Consider the following 23,884-nt stretch of genomic DNA (forward strand, 5'->3'; position numbering starts at 1 on the left):
ATTAACAATACTTTTAATTGGTCATAAGACATATCACGTGGTGTTGTAGAGTAACATTATTCTGTCACATTGTGGATGCTTAAGCAAAAAGAAGAAGAGAAGAGATTAGTCAGAGGTAAGGAGTCCAGGAGGTTTTCCTGTAAAGTTGTCATTTGCGGTCACGAACCTTAGTGGAAATTGTTTTATTTGTTAACAGTATTCAAACTGGCGGGCCGCTTCATGTTAAGTGGTTACTGCCGATTAATCCTAGATTGGGTTAGTCTATGGTCGTTTATGGGTGCGTTGCGACTTCTGAAGAGAAGAGAAGAAAGAGAAGAGAAGAGAAAACAGAAGAGAAGAGATCAGTCAGAGGTAAGGAGTCCAGGAGGTTTTCCTGTTAAGTTGTCATTTCCTGTCGGTCACAAACCTTAGTGGAAATTGTTTTATTTGTTAAAAGTATGTAAACTGGCGGGCCGCTTCATGTTAAGTGGTTACTGCCGATTAATCCTAGATTGGGTTAGTCTATGGTCGTTTATGGGTGCGTTGCGACTTCTGATAGAAACACTCACGTATTCTCGAGGTGACTACTTAGTAGTTCAGATATTGCAGTCAGAAATAAATGTGTCGTTACTCTCGTAACTACGGTAGTGATATGTAGTTCATTAATCTTTATTTTGTTAGCGAGTTTTAGGCCAGGATCAGGTCATCCGTCACATTTGTTATTGCAGCACATAGAGCAGCAAGAGTCCAGCTTTTTGGAACTTGTTTGACTAGGTGCAGGGCCTGTGAATAATATTGAAAAATCAGTAATAAAATTAACTTTATTGTTGACAAACCATTAAAAAAATACCAAAGAACCATTTGTTTGATTCCGGTAAAACCGCGACCTATTTCTGCCTAATTTCAGCAGTGTTAAGCACCGCTGTTTTCTGGGTTGAAAGCTATGTTCAGATACTTTTTTGAGGTGTTCCAACCTAGTCTCCAGTGGTAACAAACGCCCACTAAGGCCGATCGCAGGTAGGACTCTCGTCTTACCAGGGGTTGATTACAGATTACAGTACCAGAGTCGAACAACAAAAGGCTCTTTCGCATACATTTTAGCTGACCTCAGGTCGAGCTCAAAAGCTAAATTTTATAAAAATTACTTTATATTTACATATTTCGTCATCTGTTGGTAAACTTGGTATAGATATTCTGAAAAACACAATTAAAATTAGTTTTAATCTTTGATTTTTACGTTTGAGTATTGTATTGTATTGTATTGTATTGTATTGTTTCTTCTTCATATGAGAAAAGATTATTTATATAAGATACTAGGTGACCCGGCAAACGTTGTGTTGCCATATAAATAAAAAAATTGTTAAGGGCGAACAAATCTTAACACTTAGGGGTATGAAAAATAGATAGTAGCCGATTGTCAGACATATTGAATATACATATAAAATTTGGTGAAAATCGGTAAAGCCATTTCGAAGGAGTACGGTAACTAACATTGTGATACGAGAATTTTATAATTATATAAGAAGATATAACAAACAAATATATACCTGGGTTTTGAAACGGCGTTTGGACAATTTACGGGATCGCAATCAGGCTGAAAGAAAAAAAACGTAGTATGTAAGTTTGAAAACTAATTTCAATAGAAGAACCGCTTCAAAGTTTATCGGAGACTTTTTCACGTTATAGCTGCAAGGTAGTGTGATATAACGTAAGGAAAGGATGTTAGAACGGATTTTTTTAGCTCAACAGAATGAAGGTGGTGGTTTCCAAGGTGGTAGGACCCTTTATGGTTCGACTTCGGCGGCACCACCGCCACACCTATTTCTGCGTCATAACAGCAGTGTTAAGCACAGCTGTGTTCCGGTTTGTAGGGTGTGGTAAGGGAGAGATACTTTTCCGAGGGTTCCTTTTCCGATACCACCTTAGTCCTCAGGGGTAGCAGCGCATCTGTGGCTGACTTCAGGTAGGAAAATGCAATCCTATCTGGGGTTGAGTTCAGATGTCCATGGACGGCAATAGCCACTTACCATCAGGTGGATTGCATGCTCGTCTGCTACTTTCATAATAGAAAAAAAAGCTCGACTGCAGAATCTTTGTTCTATATGGATTTGGTAACAGATATCCTTGGGCGGTGACTATTTACCGTCATGCTCATCTATCATTTTGCTGCAAAATGAGCATCATTTTCTGCTTTCACTGTAAGTATGTTTGTATGAAAAATTACATAAAAACCGATTGATCTATTATACCGGAAAATTACGGATACATAGATCCAGAGATACACACGTTAAACTTACAATACCCAACTTTTTGTTGGGGGTTAAAATCAATAACTTGGGTAGAATATAATAGAATAGAATACACTTTATTGCACACTTACAGTAGAATTTAACAGTAGTATTAATTAAGGTTAAAACAGTATGCAATAGGCGGCCTTATCGCTAAGCAGCGATCTCTTCCAGGCAACCTATGCATGGAAAAGAGAAAAGGACAATAAGGAAAGTAGGATAGGGTGTGCGAAGTTAGAGGTGGAGCAGATTAAGGAATAGAATTACAGTAAAATAGGGTACCCACTCTAGAGCAGCTAGTAAATCCGATATCTCTCAAAATCTTCTCGTCGGAGCATGCTTGGTCCGAGACTGGCGAAGCGCTGGTGGTAGAGGTTTTCTCATCTTGGGCGTCGAACATCACGAAATTATCCTTCACAGGATTCTGTTTTTGTGATCTGTTTTTCTGCCTATTCAAACTAGTGGCACTGCCTCCTTGAAGATCCCCTCTTCTAACTCTTGCATATGTTCCACCTTAAAGAAAATTATACTTATTATCTCAATATTATTCATAAATAAGTATAGATATCTCGCCGCCTTGTAATTGAAAGCCATTAAATTACTTAATCGGTTGACAATTCTGTCAGCCGTTTAATGGCTGTCATGGTGTAATTTACGCGGAATAATGCCGACATGCGCAACTAAGACACGATCTCGAAGAAAAAGTGCGAGGAAATATCGTTTCATTCGTAAATTATCGAAAAAGTACATTTCTCAATAATCTTTACTAATAGTTATGTTATTACATATTGTTTTTTTTATTTGTTTTTTTTAGTTGTGTCAAAATGTCCTTATTAAGTTATGGTATAGTTAAAGGAAACAATAATATTTTTTTGACATTTCGAATAATGTATCAACAAAATAAAAAAAGTTGCTTTTCTCCTTTGTCGATCTACCTGACAGACTTACAAAGACCCATAGCAAACGTAAGCCATAAATAGTCATAAGTCTCTGATAGTTGTAAACTACGCGTAGTAATATATCAAACGTAGTCATACGTCATAGTCATAAATAAATAAAAAAGAGTAGCACTCACATAACGACTTAAAGGTACATTACGACACAATGAGTACATTTCTTAGGAACTACAAATGGAGTACTACAAAGTGGCAGTAAGTTGGTTTGCGAGAGCCAACTCGTTTCACTTGCTAATTCGCTCTGGAGTTTCAATTTGTAACAATTGAATTCTAGTACTTGTTTAGTACTTAGTTACTTGTACACGTATTTGAGAGCTAAATTAACGTTGAGTCGAGTCTTGTTCGTAATCGTATTGTTTGAAAATGTATTGTTTGAATGTGTGTATTTTAAAGTATTAATCTAATGGTTTTTGCTGGTAAGATTATTTTGCGGATTGACTTAAAATTTGAAGCAGACGTCTCTAAGTTTTTTTAAATTAGAAACAATTAGAACAACACTTACATATTATCACTTGGTTTAAGCATGAAATAAAATAATATCGCGAGAGTTTACAGCGGTAAAGTTTATCAATTGTCACTTAGTCGGAGTAGAAAATTATGTAATAGGCTAATGCTACTTCCAATTCGATATTTTTTGGTACAAGAGGGTTTCTGATGACTTTGTAAATGTATTTTTTACATATAACTAATCTCAGATATTTAGATCAATGAATCAAATGATTAATGAAAAATTTAGATTTCTTTTTTTCAGTCTGGGTGGTTATGTATTCATTTTTATTTGTGTCCATAAAACCTACAACCTAGGACATTGTAATAAACCTATGGTCCGACTTGAAGACCGATTCCAAAAGCCAATTGCAAATTCTTGAACTTTATGATGTATTTTAAAGCACGAACTCTAAAGAATTCCACAAATAGAAAATAACCCATTAAATTACACTCATCAAAATTATAATTAAACGTGCAATCTAATGGAAGGGAATGTAAGAATACCACTTAACATATACAACAGCGGTTAGAACAATGTTTCAAAACAAATTCAATTTACATGAAACACAATCCATGTAATTGTGTGTCAAACGCACCTCGACAAAGTTCGTGAAACGTTCTAATTGTTTTGTGTATTCATGAGGCTTAGTATAATACGGTTCCTTTGCGACGATTTGTTTAGGAGTACATATAAATGTTACGAAATTAAAGTTTGATTCATAATTACGTGTCCAGAATGTAACCCGAGAAATGTCATCGTCAAAATACGATTACAGGTATTGTAAACCTTAACAAATTAACAAGAAACAAAAACTTTAACAATCTCAACAAAAAACTAAATCCTTAAGAACTACACACAATTAACCAAACACGACATGAAATCGAGAAAACATTCTACGAAACTTAAAAATGGCGGCAAAAAATGTTACCGTCATCATATTTTAATTTTCTACCATAAGCCTTGTTTTTTATTATTATTACTGTATGGAACGAAATTGAATTATTACTTCATAATCGTTGTATTACTTTAATATCGTCAAAAAAAAAAAAACTACCATTTGAAACGTTTCTTGATAGGTCAACACCTTTGTTTACATTTTGGACACCTAATTATGAATCGAACTGTATTATGATGGCGGAATTACACGTGAGGCGATTCTACACCTCAATAGTGGCAACACATCAGTTATCGGCTTCAGGTAGAAATTGTTCTATGTGAATTTGGTCATAGATACTTATGGGAGGTAGTAACCACTTATCGTTGGTCTGCGCTGCGGGCTTATTAGTTTATATAAAAAACTTAACAGAAAAATATAAGTGACTTCTATGTCACTACAATAAAAAAATAATTTAAATAAATAATGGTTTGGTATAGTACATAAGAACTTTTTTTGTAATATATGTTGCTACATCATGCAATCAACCCAAGATAGGATGGTATTTCTACACGAGGTCGGCCACGGAGGCACCGCTATCCCTGAGGACTGAGCTGGAACGGAACAGTATGTCTCCCCTACCACACTCTTCAACCCAGAACACCGCAGTGCTCTCTGATGTTTGTAGGTAGAAATAGGTGTGGCGGTGGTGCCGCCGGAGTCGAACTACAAAGGGTTTTACTACCTTCGAAAGGAAATAAGGAAATCATTAAGATTACCTGCCACGTATGTTGGATCTGATCGATCAGCAATCATCTTCAACACGTACGCAATCATGGCGACGAGAAAAGCGACAGCAACTGATATTATTATGATGGAGTTCTTCACAAATTCCTCGAAGCAGTCCACCAATTCGTCCATGTAACATTCTAGGCTGTTAACTAAGGCTCTGTTCGTACACATTTGGCTTTCGGTATTTAGATCGAGTAATAGATGTACCTAGAATAAAGGCAATAAAGCGAATTAGGCTACAGATTTTTTTTTTCTTTTTATACTATAAGAGTAGCAGACGAGCATGCAGTCCACCTGATGGTAAGTGGCTGCCGCCATGGACATCTGTAATAAACCCCAGATAGGATTAGATATAGATATTCCTACCTGAGGTCGGCCACAGATGCGCCGCTACCTGAGGACTAAGCTGGAACGCCTCGGAAAAGTATGTCTCCCTTACCACACCCTTCAAAACGGAACACAGCAGCGCCTAACACTGCTGTTATAAGGCAGAAATAGGTGTGGCGGTGGTGCCGCCGGAGTCGAACCACAAAGGGTTCTACCACCATATTGTGTTTAGCTAGAAATTTTTAACATAGAATTTAGTCCCGAAACTATCAGCTTATAATTCCATAATTTTCTTCACCATGTGTGAAATATAGTAAATGGAACTTGGCTAGCAGGGTGGATTATATGATACGCCCGTCTCAACTTGAGAGGAGACCAGTATCCAGTCAGTTGATGATGATTAACTTAGGTAAACGTGTTTGGTGTTAATGTCCAAACAAATGGTCTTAAAGCAAATGATCAATCAGTCCAATTGATGGTATTGAACCCCGGATATCACTAGATTCTGAAGTCGGCAACAGATGTGTTGCTATTCCTAAGGATTAGGTTTGAAAGTCTCCGATATATGTCTCTTTTACCACCCTCTAAATCAGTATATAGTAGTGCTGAACGCTACTGCTGTTGGGCAGGAACAGATGCGACGATAATGCCTCCGGATACAAATCACAAAGAGTTCTACCACTTTCAAATATAATAAATGTTTAAAACTAATGTAGTATTTGTAATGTCTTACATACCAGGCAATTCGCTTTACATTTTTAAAATATTTGGAATAATATTTTCTATACACGAACACAGGGCGCATAGTATGTTTTATTTTATTATTTTTTGCTTACATAACAGTCGGTGAACTTCACGTAAAAATGACATCTGAAAGAAGTTATATTTCAGATTAATAATCCTCTATTTGTCTATAGTTTTATTCCTTTATCACATAAGTCTATCATTTTTAGTAGAGGTTTTCATAATAAAATTGAAATTGAGATGTGTAATACTAGTTTATTGATCTGTGATATTTGTAGTTAAAAAGTACCATTATATTTTATACGTATTTCAAATAGATTATAAAGTCGTAAATAATAATAATTTATGGTTAATTTACAAACATAATTGTACCAAAATTGTCTTATATAACTTTATCAAATCCCATAAGATTGTTTCACATTTTATGATGAACAATTTTTTAAATGAGGAAATACCATCACGTGTATTGTACGTGCACTTTAAAGTTACAATCCCAGACCTGCATATGTTTTAAGCTGTGGTTACAATGAAAACCTCATGTTAACATATAATAAGGTTTGCATTTGCAATCCAAAATCAAGAAATGAGGTTGTCCTAAACCTTAGTTTATGCCAAAATAGGATGGATCCGTCCTATGTTGTATGACTTTTATATATGTCTTATACATTAGTTGCGGTCGCCTTATGACGAAGTGGACAGGAAGAACGTTTAAGACCTTTTTTATAAAAATTACAAAATACTGGCTATAAATTAGCTTCCTTTTAACAATATTTCACGCAAAGTTTTCATGTTACTCCATAATAAAAGGCGTAGTTTGCAATCTTTTATCCTTTTCATGCGTGTAATAAACTCTCAGCAATTTGGGTGGTCATGTAACCTACTGCCGTGAGTCCAGTGATGGATGGAGCGTCCCTACACTTTGATTTATTCCTGTATAAATATTTGTGGTTTACAAGGCTCCTATGTAGCTGAAGATATTTTATAAGATTCGAATAGCTAACTAGCATGCAACTCATCTGATGGTAAGAGGTTTTTACATATAATAATAATTATACATAGTTTAAAAACTAAAATCCACGCTATAATCGCACAAGGAAAATCGTTAATCCTGATTCCTGACGATCCTGATGAGTAGAATGGGATAAAATTATTAAAATCGTGTATTGTCATTGGTTCTTGATAATTGTTCAAAATTTTAAATTAATCGGACCGTCCAAAGTGGGTAAAAATCGAGTTCAAAGATTCCGTTACATACATACAAGACATACATTCATACAACTCAAGCTAATAAAAGCGTGGTAAAAGTGGGGTTCTATTGGAAGTCAATTGTAGATGCGTTAGCCACTCCGGAAGGCTAAGGCGATCGTTTTATATTTAAGTCAGCCAGCATCACTCACCCTTCCGTTGAAACATAGAAATGGGTCAATAATTCGATTTTTGTAAGGAATGGGGTGGTTTAAGAACGGTTAAGCTTACTTACAGGGCACCATTGTTACGGTGCTTTAATAGTACGGCTTGCATGAAAATGTCTTATTGCTCAAGAAATGTTGCCTAGCAACAAAGCGAACCTTCATTATTTATAATAGTAACATCTACGAAAGTTTATATGACCTACTTATACGAGTATCTTTCATTTTGATGATGCCAGCTTTTATACAACTCTATATTTAAGTTTATCCAGTGCTTTGTTTTTAAAAGTGACTGGCAAACGTTTTCGTCTTCAGCAAACTGTCTCCGCTTGAGTGCAGTCATCAATCAACTGTCGCCGCGAGCGCCGCATAAATAAGGAGGGCAATATGTCGCCGTGTCACCACTGCCGGGTATTGAAGAGGAAAACAAACGGAAGATAGCGATGCTAAATTACTAGATATGCCTAAAAACGTTCATATTGTTTTAAACGAAAACAATTTTTGGCGGCTTTTGGCTTAATCTTATTTATTTATAAATAAAAAAAATCTAAACTTATTTCCACATTTGGAAAGGCCGGAAATTCGCTTAGTTCGTCACATACAAAAGGGAATTTAGTCAGCATACCATGTAGATTCACATGACACTTTGCTTTTTGTGATTTTTGCTAGAATTTGGCGAACTACCGTGCGTGGAGACACCGCATAAATCATGCTTGCCAACTGAAAAAATAAATATCTTATTTGGCTCTTAACATCATTTACGAAAAAAAAGAAATTTGCTTTATTGTATCTGATAATATCTAGCGATTTAAATCTTTGGTAGATCGTATATTCGTTAAACGGACCCTTCGTCAACTTATACAGCATTAAATAACAAAGAAACATTCTGTTCGTTACTTAAAACTTTCTTTTTAAGCAACAACTTTTACAATGACTTTAGGTAACATGATTTATAGTTTTGATTAGTGAAATAAAGAATAATTATCACTTTCTTAAAACGGTAAAGGAAAATAACGAGAAGAAACCTGCATACCTGATAAATCTTTATAAAAAAAATTCAAAGGTATGTGAAGTCTACCAATACGCACTTGGCCAGCGCGGTGGACTATGGCCTAATCCTTCTCATTCTAAGAGTAGATCCCTTCCCAGCAGTGGGATAGTAATGGGTTGGTGATGAGAAATGTAATATTGAATAATGTAAGAGTAATGAAGCCAAAATCGATAATATTTAATTATTCAACTTTTTACACACATTACTTAATAAAACCTGTGAATTTGAACCCATATTACGAGCATAAGACATCTAGATTCATCACAAAAGTACTAGCACTATGTTATAATGCAGTTTTAATATTCAACAATTGAAGCTGGTGCTATAATTAATTAAGGGATCATCACATGTCAGGGCGACCGCAAGACGTCATCATTCATAATCTTAAATTATAATTAGTATGCTTCCCTTCTTAATGGGATGAGCTCTAGATTGTAATATATATCTTCCTGCATCACATTTGCTATTCTGGTAAAAGTATGTGGTATAAGTTTAATGTATATCTTTATGTTTGTAAACAAGCTTCTAAACAAACGAGCAAATATATAATAAATTAAAAATGATCAGCTCTCATTTGCGCATCAAAAAAGGTGCAAAAATAGCTCTACTTAAAAGCCGGCGATGCATTGGCGACTCCTCTGGTGTTGCAAATGTTCATAGGCGACGTTGACTACTTTCCATCAGGTAACACGTCTGCTTTATCGTTAGACTCAAATATAAAAAAAGAAATGTAGAGTTAAGTGTACTTATTTTGCAAAATGGTGCGTGCCTGGGATTCAAACCTTGGATCCTCAGATGTAGAGGTCAATTTTAATCTTTACCCTGTTTTTTGTACCTTTTTTTTGTTTTCGAGGGGGAAACCTTCGAAAGGTATCCGGTGTCGTGGGAGCGACACAGAGTTATGTGGGATTCTTACCGCACTAAAACCTCCCCGGTGGCCGTCCTCGGCGCTGCGTAAAGTACTCCGGGATCTCCAGAGGAACGCAACCGGAGTCCTCTTAGCACGTTGCCCCGTCGGGCTCCGTCCAGGTGAGCATGACGCTCGCCACACCGTCTGTTGTACACGACGGTATGCGACAACACATTTACCTACTGCCTACATTTTATGAATGTAACGAAGTATATTCTAATTTAGATTTGTAGTTCAGAATAGAAAAAATAACTTGCCTATATACCGCTGAAATAAGTTTATGTCAAAATAAAGTTTTAAAAATTCAAATAAAAGAGATAAACAGAGGTGCAAACCCAAACCACAGTTAACTGAAATTCAATATGTATTATCAGTAAACATTAATCAGATTTCCAATTAAATATACGCATTTAAATGTGCCCCCATACACCAATCCTGATATTAATTAATTCGTTTTGCTAATTACTTTACTGAAAATCTATTGATAAACTCTTTTCAGGCCACATTTTATACCTGTAATTTGAAGCTTGTGGTTTTATAATCAAATTGGCTTTCTATACGCATTTCAGGCTCTATAGGTGCAACTCCGTAAATCTGTGTAAAAATGTTGGAATTCCGACGTTTTAATTCCAGGCAAGAACTTTCAATTTTTCGAAGTAATATCCGTACAAAAATATTTTATCGATAAAGGGATAAGAATAGTAATCATTATATATTATTGTAGATCATTTCCTCTTCTTTTTGACAATATGCTCAAAGGCTTGTGAAATCTGCACTTTTGTTCTTGGACAACGTGACTACTATACTGGTACGTGGTCATGTATATCCTAGCTCTTCCTGACTCTTAAGACATCTGAACAGGCTTATGCCCAGCTGTTTTGTTACCTCACACCCAAGATGGTTACTCTATTTTTAATAACGAAATATTTAAAATGTACTCAGCAGAATAACGTACAACATTATGTACTAAAGTGGAGTAAAAAACAACATAAAACGTCTCTAACGAGCATGAGACATTATTGCTCGTAGAAGCGTACTTTGACGACGTTTTCTCACAACATCGGGGGAAAATCGCATTTTACAATTCAATTTACTGAATGGCCGCTTGAGACAGGGCGAGCGTGAGCTGTCGAAAGCGAAGCGTAACGTTATCGATTGAATGTCGATTTGGTTTTGCTCAGCGAGTATAAAATCAAACTAAACTTTCTTATTTTTTTTTTTTATATAATATAGAGTAGCAGACGAGCATGCAACCTGATGTTAAGTGGCTACTGCCGCCCATGGACATCTGTAATCAACCCCAGGTAGAGATATTCCTACCTGAGGTCGGTCACAGATGCGCTGCTACCCCTGAGGACTAAGCTGGAACGTCTCGGAAAAGTCTGTCTCCCCTACCACACCCATCAAAACGGAACATAGCAGCGCCTAACACTGCTGTTATTAGGCAGAAATAGGTGTGGCGGTGGTAGCGCCGGACTCGAACCACAATGGATTCTACCACCTTCGAAACTTTTTACTTAGCCTTCTCGCCCTTCTCTGGATAGCTTTAAGTTTTTTTGTGTCGTGGGTACCATAGACACATAAAGACGAATACACGAACACTTAGACTAAAAACCATTAATTCATCACATTTTTTTTTAAATTCAAAATAGGTTCTATACAGAGCACTTTTTCAATGTCAATACAACTACACTTTACAAGGTGTTTCGTTATGGAGAAGAAGCGGCGAAAGAAACTCCATAACACACACCTTTTTTAAAAAACCTGAACTGAAATGAATGAATCGAACTCGAAACCCACTGCGTGTTAGCTCGGTATGGTGACCGCTGTGCCACGTGGGTCATCTATGTCGTTTTCGCTTTAAAGTATTAATCCTTGTGTTTCAAAATTTTGAAGGTGGTAGAACCCTTTGTGGTTCGACTCCGGCGGCACCACCGCCACACCTATTTCTGCCTCATATCAGCAGTGATAGACGCTGGTGTGTTCCGTTTTGAAAGGTGTGGTAAGGGAGACATACTTTTCCGAGGCGTTCCAGCGTAGTCCACAGGGGGAGCGGCGCATGTGTGGCCGAACTCAAGTAGGAATATCTAATCCTATCTGGGCCTGATTACAGATGTCTATGGGCGGCAATAGCCACTTACAATCGGGAGGACTGCATGCTCGTTTGCTACTCCTATATTATAAAAAAAAACAAAAATATGATAATTTGTTATTTACCCTCATAGATTAGTAAAGATTACTCACTCGTAACAAGAAAATGTACCCAGTTTTGAGAATTGAAATAGTTGCGTAAAAAAGTTTTGCCACGTCTCCATGCTAAAATGTCTCTAAAATATTTGAAATAATTATTTATTTATTACGTAAATATTACGTAAATTAGTTATTTATTCGTAAATTTTCTCTAAAAATGTTTTTATTTGTCAAGAATTCAAAACAAGAACTTACTATAATAAGCCATTTGCGGCTTCATTCAATTTCAAGGCGGCGAAGTATCTTTACTAATCTATGTTTACCCTATTCATGAATGCATTCCTGCCATCTAAAAATACATGACAAAATGTCCGATCAACATCTTAACTTCTGAAAAAAAAACTTCAATGTTACGTTTCTCAATATTTCAATTTTGTTCTGTGTATGTAAGTTTTATGCTTGTCCCATAAAATTACACCCAAAGACAGAAAACGAAGATGAAAGCGTTTGTGAATGTCTAATGCTATCATTATAGCCTCCTGTAGATTAGAGGGCAAAAGATTAGAGGGATTTCCGTTTCGTATAAGTACTTCCTTGAACTAAGCCGGCACTAACGCAACGCCTTACTTATTTTTAATATGCTTTTATTAGCTTGCTCTATATATATTTACGTAAAGGAATCCTTGAACTCGATTTTTATCCAGTTTGAACGGTCCGATTTATTTAAAATTTTGAACAATCACCAAGAACCGATGACAATACACGATTTAAATAATTTTATTCCATTCACCTCATCAGGATCGTCAGAAATCAGGATTAACGATTTTCCTTGTGAGATTTTAGCATGGTTTTTAGTTTTTAATCTATAATTATTCCCTTATAACATCAGTTTTAATGCTGCTATGTACTGGTTTGAGGGATATGATAGATTGTTAGATGGTTTTTGATTAGTAATGATTAGAGAAAATTACATTAAGATTTATTTATCTAACGCATTAAAGTGTCCTGTAATGTTACATTAAATTTTCAAAAAAATAATAGCCTAATACATAAAATCTGTCGGATCTTAAATTTAATGTCTTATGTACACCTCCATCCCAAGATATAAGGAACCGTGTAGAAAGTTTATAGAGGTTTATAAATCCGCATTATACTTATACTGCAGCTCAGTGCTTCTTGAAGCATAAAGCCAAACGGATCCGAAGTGCCACACGGAACGTCGTACTGAAATACGGATCATAAACTTCGTTCAGAAGCTCATGTTGAAATGAGTTCAGCTACACACACAGTTTGATTTATACAGTTTACCTTCTTTTGTAATGATAACATTAAGTAAATTATCTTATAATATCCGTAAATTTAGCGTAATGAAAAACAAAACATTAAAACGTGAATCTAAAATTAATGTTTCATGTTCACTTCGGTATCTAAGAATAATATTCCGTATAAAACTTTATGGAGGATTTTAAATCCACATTATGTCATGTAGCTCAGTGCTTCTTCAATCATAAGGAAGAATGGATCTGGAGCACAACCAAGCGGAACTTAGTACTGCAATACAGATCATAAAGTATGCCAGTCCACAAGTTCACGCTAAAGTGATTTCAGCTTTACTTGACAGTTTCCTTTAAATCGTTTTTCTTCTTTTAATAATGCTACATGTTCACATGTTAGAATACATACGTATCTATGCCGTAAGTAAGTTTATGTTCACATCTATATCTATTAGAATACGTAACTTTAATCCACGTCTTCTTGAAGGTACTCGTATATATAGGCAAATATACAGTACGGAGTAACGACATTACAATTACACGTAAGTAAGGACACACTAGTGATTAGAGGTATTATAAATATATCTCCGTTATTAAACTGTTCTTGCTGAAGTCTCCGACCAGAATGCCGCTCTCTGTTAACTCGAGCGCCGCCATGATATCATCCCCACTTGATATCTCCACTGCATCTGTGTTAGAACTGTAGTAATCGAATGAGTGACTTATTATTTTAAAGTATCATAAAAATGCGAAATCGTTAATATCCAAGCTTCGTATTAAGGATGATAACATAACTATGCCGTATATAAGTTTACGGAGGTTTTAAATCTGCAGTATGTAATGTAGCTCAGTGCTTCTTGAAGCATAAAGCTGAACGGATCCGGGGCACAACCGCACGGAACTTAGTACTGAAATACAGATCATAAAGTACGCTCCACAAGTTCATGCTGAAGTGATTTCAGCTTTACTTGACAGTTTCATTGAAATAGTTTTTCTTGTTTTAATAATGTTTCATGTTCACATCTATATTTATGAGAATACGTAACTTCACCGTATATACGTTTATGGAGGTTTTAAATCTGCAGTATGTAATGTAGCTCAGTGCTTCTTGAAGCATAAAGCTGAACGGATCCGGGGCACAACCGCACGGAACTTAGTACTGAAATACAGATCATAAAGTACGCTCCACAAGTTCATGCTGAAGTGATTTCAGCTTTACTTGACAGTTTCATTGAAATAGTTTTTCTTGTTTTAATAATGTTTCATGTTCACATCTATATTTATGAGAATACGTAACTTCACCGTATATACGTTTATGGAGGTTTTAAATTCGCAGTATGTAATGTAGCTCAGTGCTTCTTGAAGCATAAAGCCGAACGGATCCAGGGCACAACCGCACGGAACCTCGTACAGAAATACGGATCATAATCTACGCCAGTCCCGAAGTTTATGCTGAAATAATTTCGTTACACCTGTCAGTTTCATTTAAATCGTATTTCTTCTATAATAAAAACGAATTACATATGTAACTTTAAATCATATTATAAAAAAATGGTTTTAACATCCACATCGTATCCGAAATTATTGGTTTTGTGGCAAAGGGAGACCTCCTATCAGAGATCATGCTAGGGAAGTGGCTATTCCCTGAAAGTCTTAGTTACGTTAGGTTATAGATACATTTATTTGCAAGATATTGAGAAAACTTCGATAGCGTGACTCAGAAAGCGCCATCTCTTTAGGAGTTTCTAAAGTCACATTTAAATTCTTTAATTCAAAATACTGTGTTCCAAATAGCGAATGTGAATTTTTATTTGAATTTGACCATGTGCATGTGCTCTCTTACGTCGTTTCACATGTCCGATAGTACGAAACACCGTATGAATACACAAAATGCATACAAAATGTACCTACACGTAATCTGTCATTCTCGTACGTAAGTCAACTTAAGCGATGCGACCCCTTAACCTGCTATTACTATGAAGAGCATTTTAATATGTACTTTTTGCTTTAGAACGCGGGAAGGTATGACGTAACGTGTAATTGTATTATATTAATTTTCTTTTAGTGTAATTGTACGCGTGTTGGATATTGCTTTCTTATTTAATACAGTTAATTGTATCAGGCGTTATTTTGCGGAAATCCATGCTATTAAGTTAAGATTAAAACTACTCCGCAACAATCTGCTACAAATATGGATGGTATATATTTTAGATCATGCAGTATGTACCACCCTCCCACAAAGGATGCGTGCAGATGCAAAAAAATAAAAATATACACCACCATACATACCACCACCAACACGTGTTTCGCTCCAAATCATCAGTCAATCAGCATCATCAGGGTAAGTTGACTCGACGACGGTTTATCGTTAAGACTTAACGATTCACCGTCGTAGAGTAGTAGTTTTAATATTAAGTTATTTAATACAATTCATTAGGGTTATTGTAGTTGTTTCTACGAAGCATGCATAGAAACTAAATAAGGGATTAACAGAGATGCTACTTCTTCTTAATTACTCATATTACCCTGTGAGTTTTTACAGTCGTTTGTGTTTTTATTGTTCATAAGTGAATCGAGTAGTTGCTTTTACTTTTGCATGTCTCGTAAGGAATTAAGTTATTGTTGAATTGTTGTCAATTCATTACTGTCTCACTGCTGGGCACGATATCTTTCATAGCGAGAGATGTTCAGGCCATATTCCACGGTCGCCAATTGCGAATTGGTAGATTACAGACAATTTTCTTCAATATAAAAATCTGCGTTATAACAGCAGTGCTGCTGTCTTCTGGTTTGAAGGTTATGGTAAGAGAGACATACTTTTCCAAGGGATTCCAGCTCCTCAGGAGTAGTGGCGCGTTTGTTGCCGACTTCAGGTAGGAATCTAATCTTATCTGGGATTGATTACAGATGGACTGCATGTTTGTCTGCTACCCATACGATATGTTATGACACGACACGAAACCATTTATTTTTAAATATTGTTTACCATCATATAATCAGTCTTACATTATGCAATACAGACTCCACGCATACATTATGTACCTGTTTAAGAATCATGTCTCTTAACAAACAAGATTTCATTGTGTAAGCCTAAAATATTTTTCTTTGGTAAAGTTATGTTCCCTCGAAAATGAAATCCCAATAACACGTTCAAATGTACGGCGGAGAGCCGTGTTGTTTGTCGATCAAAGTACTCGTCCTACTATAGGCGATAATAGCTTATCTAACAGTAACATATTTTTGCCTAAGAACAACAGTGTTAAACGCTGCTGTTTCGCTTTAAAAGGTGTGGTAAGAGAGGCATACTTATCCGAGGCATTTCAATTTAGAAGGTGGTAGAACCCTTTGTGGTTCGACTCCGGCGGCACCACCGCCACACCTAGCACCTAACAGCAGTGTTTAGCACTGCTGTGTTCCGGTTTGAAGGGTTTGGTAAGGGAGACATACTTTTCCGAGGCATTCCAGCTTAGTCCTCAGGAGTAGCAGCGCATCTGTGGCTGACTTCAGGTAGGAATATCCAATCCTATCTGGGGTTGATTAAAGATGGCAAGGAGCAACAGAAACCACTTGCTATCAGATGGATATACTGATCGTTTGTTACTTCAGTATTATAAAAAAGTGATAGCGTAATTGTTAGAACTCAACCATTCGTTTAAGTTCGAGGTTCGCAGCCTAGGCACCTCTAATTTTCAAAGTTTTGGAATTCTAGTTCCTCTAGTTTTTAAGAGTTTGTGCCTTACTACTTACTTTTATACTTGATACTTTCTAAAACGTCAAAATCTTATAATAATAGGTATTATATATAGTTCATAGCTTTTAATACGACAAGTTTGCAAGTAACATTTTGTTTGCGGCCTAATCTAACTCGGATTTGTATGGACGAAGAACGAAAATCTCGTTATTTCGTGAGTTTTTCACATTCGTTGAAGGGGCAAAAAATAGCTTGTTAATATTCTGATGCCTGCGTTTTTAGACTATTTCAAATACCTAATGTTTTTAGATAAAATTTGATGTATTATATCACGATTGATGTAAGTTTTACGGGTGGAGGAGTTAATGGTTCGATCGGAGAGGTAGCATAATCACAAATATTTTTAGCATGAAGCAGATTTAGTCTTAGCAGGCCGTGCATGCTGGCTGACTTACATATGAAACAGCTATTTTAATTCTAAGGGGTGGGCTATCCGTGATCTTTTTCACGTACAACTACTGTTTACGAGTATATGGAGTTGTTTACAGACGTCATTTGTAACTTCAATGTTGCAAAGAAAATATGTAACGAGTAAATAAATGTGCCTACTTCTTTTTTTTTGTTTTCGAAAGGGAATCCTTCAAAAGCTATCCGGTACCGTGGGAGCGACATGGGCGTATGTCGGATTTTTACCACATTAAAAACCCTGGGTGGCCGTCCTCAGCGCTACGTAGAGGATTCCGGGATCTCTAAGGGAATACACTCGGAGTCTTCTTAGCGCGCTGCCCCATCGGGCTCCGCCCAGATGTGCGTCACGTAGCACCGGTGTGCTCGACGCTATGCGACCATACATTCCGCCGTCCTTCCCGGGGTCTCTAGCCGGGCGGTTCGAGCTCCCACTCTTACCGCATGCATATGCGGAAGCGCCTTTTAGTCGCCTCTTACTATCTGGTTTATTACAGATGTTACAGGGCTGGATGTGAGATGGATGGTAATGCATGATAGTCTGCTACTCCTATATTATATAAAAAAAACCTCTACTTCATTAAAAGTTATGTGGGCGCCTTCTAAATGTTGCTTATCGATAAACACTTATCGATTCCTAGAACAATGTTGTTATAACAATATTTTTTAAGCGAAGTCAAAAGGCTTATGGTTTTGATCGTATCGGTGTCTGCTTCCAAATATGTGTAATGTATCTTTATCGACAGGATAACAATCCACTTCCTGGTATTGAATTATTTGTTAAGTTTATCATATTTAGGATTGAAAGTAGATAAACTTTGACTTTTATACAAAAAAAAAGAAATAGTTCAAAAATTTAGTTGTTGAAGTTAAGCACAAGTATTATTCTTATCATGATAGATCTGAGAGTGAGGAAACTGGTGATTATTGTAGATTTTGTTCGATGCTTTCTGAAGACAAACTGGTTCAGAAGATCACTATATATAATAACTTTAGATAGTGGTGGAACCCCCCGAATAGGTGTTGATAAGTCTGTAATTATTGTGAAGAAAGTGACTTAAAGTAGGACGTTCTTACCACGAACATGAAGGATGTGGAATGAACTTCCTCCTGAGGTATTCCCAGAGCGCTATGACATGGGGCTCTTCAAAAAAGGTGCAAAAAGGGCTCTCTTCCAAAGCCGGCGATGCATTGGCGATTTTTCTGGTGTTGGTCATGTCCATAGGCGACGGTGCCTGCATTCTATCAGGTAGCCCGTCTACCTCATTGTTTTGACGCTGAGGACGGCCACTGGGAGGTTTTTAGTGCGGTAACAGTTCCAGATAACCCGGCGTCGCACCTACGACCTCGGGTACCTTTTGAAAGTTCCTCCTCGTCAACAAAAAAAAGATAGACAAGGTGTAACTTACACGGTCGAGTACTTTTGGCGTATCCGTGGTCCTGACAAAGGGCGTATAGAGGAATACCGCGAGGTTAGCAATGCGCCAGCATCAAAACTATGTTTGATATTATTATGAAAGTGAGGCTATAGTTGCATATTGTATAGGCATGCTCTAAGCAGGAGTAAACATATTAATGTAATACTTACCTAGCTATTTAATCGTTATCTTTTTAGTTTTTTATAAAAACTGTTTTTTGAAATATTTTTTTATGTGTTCTGTAAAAACTTTTTTAAAAATTTGTAAAAAAGATAATTAAATATAGAAACATGTACATACATAATATGTCAGTACTAAACATCAACTATAAAACCGAACTAAATATGACGCGGTTCTGTGTATTTACATTTTACAATGAAAAATACGAAACTTTACAGATTCAAAGGTCAAACGTAAAGTGAGCGTCTAGTCCTACATTCCTTTACATTCAATATTACACTAGACAAATGGAATTTCATTTATTCCAGCTCACCTAAATACACATTTTCTTTCCAAACGCTGTCCGTAATGCTTCGTTTAATCCTCTTGTCCCTACTTCCTTTGAAGACTGCGGTTTTGTGTTAGAGGCCGCGAGACCACTAGGGTTTCTATATAAAGTGATACGTTAATTCAAATACATCCAGTATTAAATACTGTGGTAAGGGTACGGTAAAGTTAATCCTAGTTCATACGTATAGACACTTATATGTAAAGAGTACTTAGGGTTAGTTTATATCTTGTCCCTGTAGTCCCGGGACTAGAATAGGCTACGGTATCCCCTGTCTGTCGTAAGAGGCGACTAAAAGGGGGCTTTCGCGGTTGCGGGCGGCAAGATTAGGAGGTCGAGCCGTACGGCAAGCAACTCCGGGAAGGACGGCGGTGTGTGTGGTCGAAAAACCGTCGTAAACACCAAACGGTGTGGCGAGTCCTGAAGCTCACCTAGGCAGAGCCCGAAGGGCAACGCGTTCAGAGGACTCCGGTTGCGTTCCGTAGGAGAGTCCTCTTGGTAACGCCGAGGACGGCCATCGGGGGGTTTTAGTGCGGTAAGAATCCCACATAAAAAACTATACTATACCGATTGAGCGTGTCAGGCACATGCTGTGACAGATTACATAATATTTTTCTATGCATGTCTATAGGTATTTACTATTTCAGAACCTTTAGGCACCGGAAAAATATTATTATATCTAACCCGCTATGTAGACATTATGAGAAACGTATCGAAATCTCGCAGTCGTTAACCCATCACTGTTTCACTGCCAGGCACAGGTCTCGTCTCAGGATGCAAAAGTTTAGGCAAACACTACTGAGCTGGCCAAGTGCGTATTAATAGATGTCTCATACCGTTGAGAACAATATTTAAGATGTTACAGTTATTCAGGTTTCCTCTTGATGTTTTCCTTGACCGTTAAATCAAGTGTTAATAAATTTGTATACGCACATAACTTTGAAAAATCAGAGGCGCCTGGGATTCGAACCTCGGACCCAACGATCGAGAGGCCGAGTTTCAACCGCTAGCTATGGGTGCTTTGTATATCTTGCTGACATTCAACTACACTTATCTAGACCACGTCCGACGCCAACGACAATGTCTGTCATTGTCTGCCACGGCCCGTGTCTGTCACGTCACGCTCAATGTGTGTAGATAAAAAATTTTAAACAAAAAAATACAACCGACTTCTATGTCACTACAAAGTAAAAAATAATTGAAATAAATGTTGGTTTAGTACATATTTCTGAAGTCGGCGCTCATATTAGACACGCTGTTTACATCGTTATCCAACGAAATATATTGATTGAAAATTAACCTGTTTTTGGATTTTTGCCCGGCGAAAATCAAACAATTATTTTTCTGTGTTCAGAAACAATTAATTTATTACACCGCCTTAATTATTAACAGTTTAAAAATAAAATATCATATGATGTGACAATCCCTTTATATAAATGCACAGACTACTAAGAGGGTACTTGAGAAAATAATGTGTTCGTTTATAGATTTAATCAAAAAGTCTTAGTAGTATGATTAGTGTGATTCATAATGCAATATAAATAATTTTAAAGATAAGTTATTCAGCATGAGTGCATGATTGCCTTCGCGTAATTTCCATTATACATAGAAACCAGTTTTTTAATAATAAATATCTATTAGAATATCAAACGAGCACGTGGTCCACTTGACGGTAAGTGGCCATTGCCGCCCATAGATCATTCATCACCATCAACCCATTACTGGGGTAGTAACTGCTGGACACGGGTCTCCTCTCTATATAAGAAGGATTAGGCCATAGTCCACCGCGCTGGCCAAGTGCGAATTTGTATACTTCATAAACCTTTGAAAACATTTTTTAGGATTTTTCATAATATAGTCTAAGTAAAAAGTTATTATCAACATCTTATTATTTATCCTACTTCAGGGCACGGATCTGATTATATTGAAAAGTGATTAGACATAAGTGCACCACGTCATAATAGTGCGGATAAGTAGACGTCACGAGTCTAAGAAATGTTTGGTTTTCACACGATGTTTTCTTTCGCCGTTTAAGCATGTGATAATTAATATATTTCACGAATTCGTTGTTATTGTCACGTTTGAGGGTTGTTCCCACATATATAATGAGAAATAATCAGTAACACGTACAAATACAAATATGAATAAAACTGACCAGCGATTAGATAGGTTTCTGTATTACTTAACCTATCTAATCGCTTCCCCGCAGTAACAATATGACTCGCGCCGCGCACGCACTAGCTAAGTTCAAACAACGTAGCCGTAAATATAAAGATGAGAGTAACATTTTATATGAAAATATTCATCCTCTGCGCTCTGTTTACAATACTAGTGGTAATACACATCTCGGTGCGACAGTTACAATTGAAATATGGTACTATCAATAGTAAGGTGGAAAATAGTGCACAAGAGCCAAGTACCGATACATATGAAGAGTCTGCGTCTAAGGAACAAGTTATGAAGTACATATTACAATGGACATCACCTAAAAATGTGCCGTTTGTGTATATGGGTGAGGGGCCAAAAGGTTTTATCGATAGGAACTGTCCTTACACTAATTGCTTTGTTACTAGTAAGAGAGATTATTTGGGTGATTACTCAAAATTTGACGTGATTGCTTTCTCCGGACCCGAAGTGGTACGAATGCCAAAAGAGCTCTTACCGAAAAGACGATCACCTCATCAAAAGTTCGCCTTTGCGAGTATCGAATCTGCTGATTACTATCCCGTGTGTTCAAATAGGTTAGACGGTTTCTTCAATTGGACTTGGACTTATAAGCTGGACTCCGAAGCTAAATGGGGCTACATCGTGGTAAGAGATGCGCAGAACAAGATCATAGGTCCGAAAAGGGAAATGCATTGGATTAAGTTTGAAGATATGGATCCCGTAGGTGACGAATTGAAAAATCAACTAAAAACAAAAACAAAAGCAGCCGCGTGGTTCGTATCTAATTGCTATTCAAGAAATGGACGTGAAATATTTGCTCACAAATTACACGACGAAATGAAAAAATATAATTTAACATTGGACATCTACGGTAATTGTGGGTCGTTAAAATGTCCGAGGAATGAAGAGGAAAAATGTGACGAGATGCTGAAGAAGGATTATTATTTTTATTTAGCGTTCGAAAATTCATTTAGCGAAGATTATGTGACTGAAAAGTTACTACATGGGCTCAAACACACGGCTGTGCCGATTGTTTACGGTGCTGCAAATTACACACGGTACCTAAATACATTATTTAATTATTTTCCGAAGCATGTTAAATGTATATTAGTGATTACGATTGCAAATAATTATATTCGTTTTAATGAAAAGGAACTGAAGTTAAAATTCTGTATTTATATAAGTAAAATAAAATTTAGATATATTTTTTAAAGCTACATTTCATAAGAAACCTTTTTCCAAATTTCTTTGTGAAATAAACAATTTCTATGCAATAATGTTCCCACAAAATAATAAAACGTCTTGCGAATGCATGCAACATGAATGTAACAACTAGTGGCTGATACCGCATAAATGCATTGGCAATAAATATCAAATAATTTAATCATGTGATTTTCCTTATTACAGATTTATGCCAGATGGAATCTACCTAAACGCCAGAGAACTGGGCGTGGAGAAGCTAGCTGCAAAGATGGACGAACTGATAAGAAATCCAGCTGAATACGCAGAATATTTTCGATGGCATAAATATTATTCTTATTACAGAAGACAAGAGAGTCTAGAAACAGACGACTATTGTCGATTTTGTTCTATACTCTTTGAGAAGGATATGGTGAATAAGATCACGACTTACGATAACTTCAGAAAATGGTGGGATCCTCCGAACAGGTGTTAATAAGGAAGCAATGCTTTTTCGAACAGTTCTCAGCTTAGTTCTCAGGGGTAGCGGCGGATCTGTGGCCGACCTCAGGTACAACTAATCCTATCTGGTGTTGATTACAGATATCCGTGGGTGGCAGTAGCCACTTACCATCAGGTGGACTGCATGCTCGTCTAAAAAAATGAACACCTATATGTGAATATATTATCACACATAGGTATTCATTTAAAAAAAAAACGTTTTTAATAAAGACGTGTCATTGTTTCTTACGTAATAACAATAGTGACATAATGTATCCTAACAATGTTATAACAGCGAATGTGAGTTTTTTTGTTAGCTACATTTAAGTATTCACTACTTAACAGATTGTCGTGAAATTTTGTACACACGTTGTCAGGGGTTCAGAAAAGGACGTAGTACCTTTTATGTCGAAAATAAAACAATTTTCGATGGCTAGATAAAAACCTCTGACCGCGACCGAAGCCTTGGATACAAGTTAGTCTTTTATGAGACTCTAACCATTAATTGTTGAACTTTATGGTTATGACTAGACAATTATACGTAGATTTATGTATTGTTTGTATCATGATGATGATTTTATTATTTTCGTACAGCTTTTTGAATTAAATAGGATTTTTTTTATTTTTAAACGTAACGATTAAGCAGACGTACTACCTGATGGAAAGTAGTCA

At 36.6% G+C, this 23,884-nt stretch overlaps 2 protein-coding genes across 2 annotated transcripts; one reads left to right on the plus strand and one right to left on the minus strand.

Annotated features, from left to right (window-relative positions):
- Positions 1 to 327: 327 nt before the first annotated feature.
- LOC140743997 (uncharacterized) lies at positions 328 to 6,600 on the minus strand. Its single transcript, XM_073075432.1, has 6 exons — positions 6,444 to 6,600; positions 5,367 to 5,586; positions 2,554 to 2,780; positions 1,527 to 1,573; positions 1,136 to 1,173; positions 328 to 762 (listed from the first exon to the last, which is right to left on the minus strand). The coding sequence occupies exons 2-6, from the start codon at positions 5,548 to 5,550 to the stop codon at positions 683 to 685; spliced, it is 576 nt and encodes a 191-aa protein (XP_072931533.1). The 5' UTR covers positions 5,551 to 5,586; positions 6,444 to 6,600; the 3' UTR covers positions 328 to 682.
- A 14,987-nt stretch (positions 6,601 to 21,587) lies between these two features.
- LOC140743998 (alpha-(1,3)-fucosyltransferase C-like) lies at positions 21,588 to 23,254 on the plus strand. Its single transcript, XM_073075434.1, has 2 exons — positions 21,588 to 22,590; positions 22,940 to 23,254. The coding sequence occupies exons 1-2, from the start codon at positions 21,641 to 21,643 to the stop codon at positions 23,205 to 23,207; spliced, it is 1,218 nt and encodes a 405-aa protein (XP_072931535.1). The 5' UTR covers positions 21,588 to 21,640; the 3' UTR covers positions 23,208 to 23,254.
- The last annotated feature ends 630 nt before the right edge of the window (positions 23,255 to 23,884 follow it).

Source organism: Epargyreus clarus, unplaced genomic scaffold (assembly GCF_041222505.1).
Source record: "Epargyreus clarus isolate Ecla_fem2 unplaced genomic scaffold, WU_Ecla_fem_2.2 ptg000008l, whole genome shotgun sequence".
Classification (NCBI taxonomy): domain Eukaryota; kingdom Metazoa; phylum Arthropoda; class Insecta; order Lepidoptera; family Hesperiidae; genus Epargyreus; species Epargyreus clarus.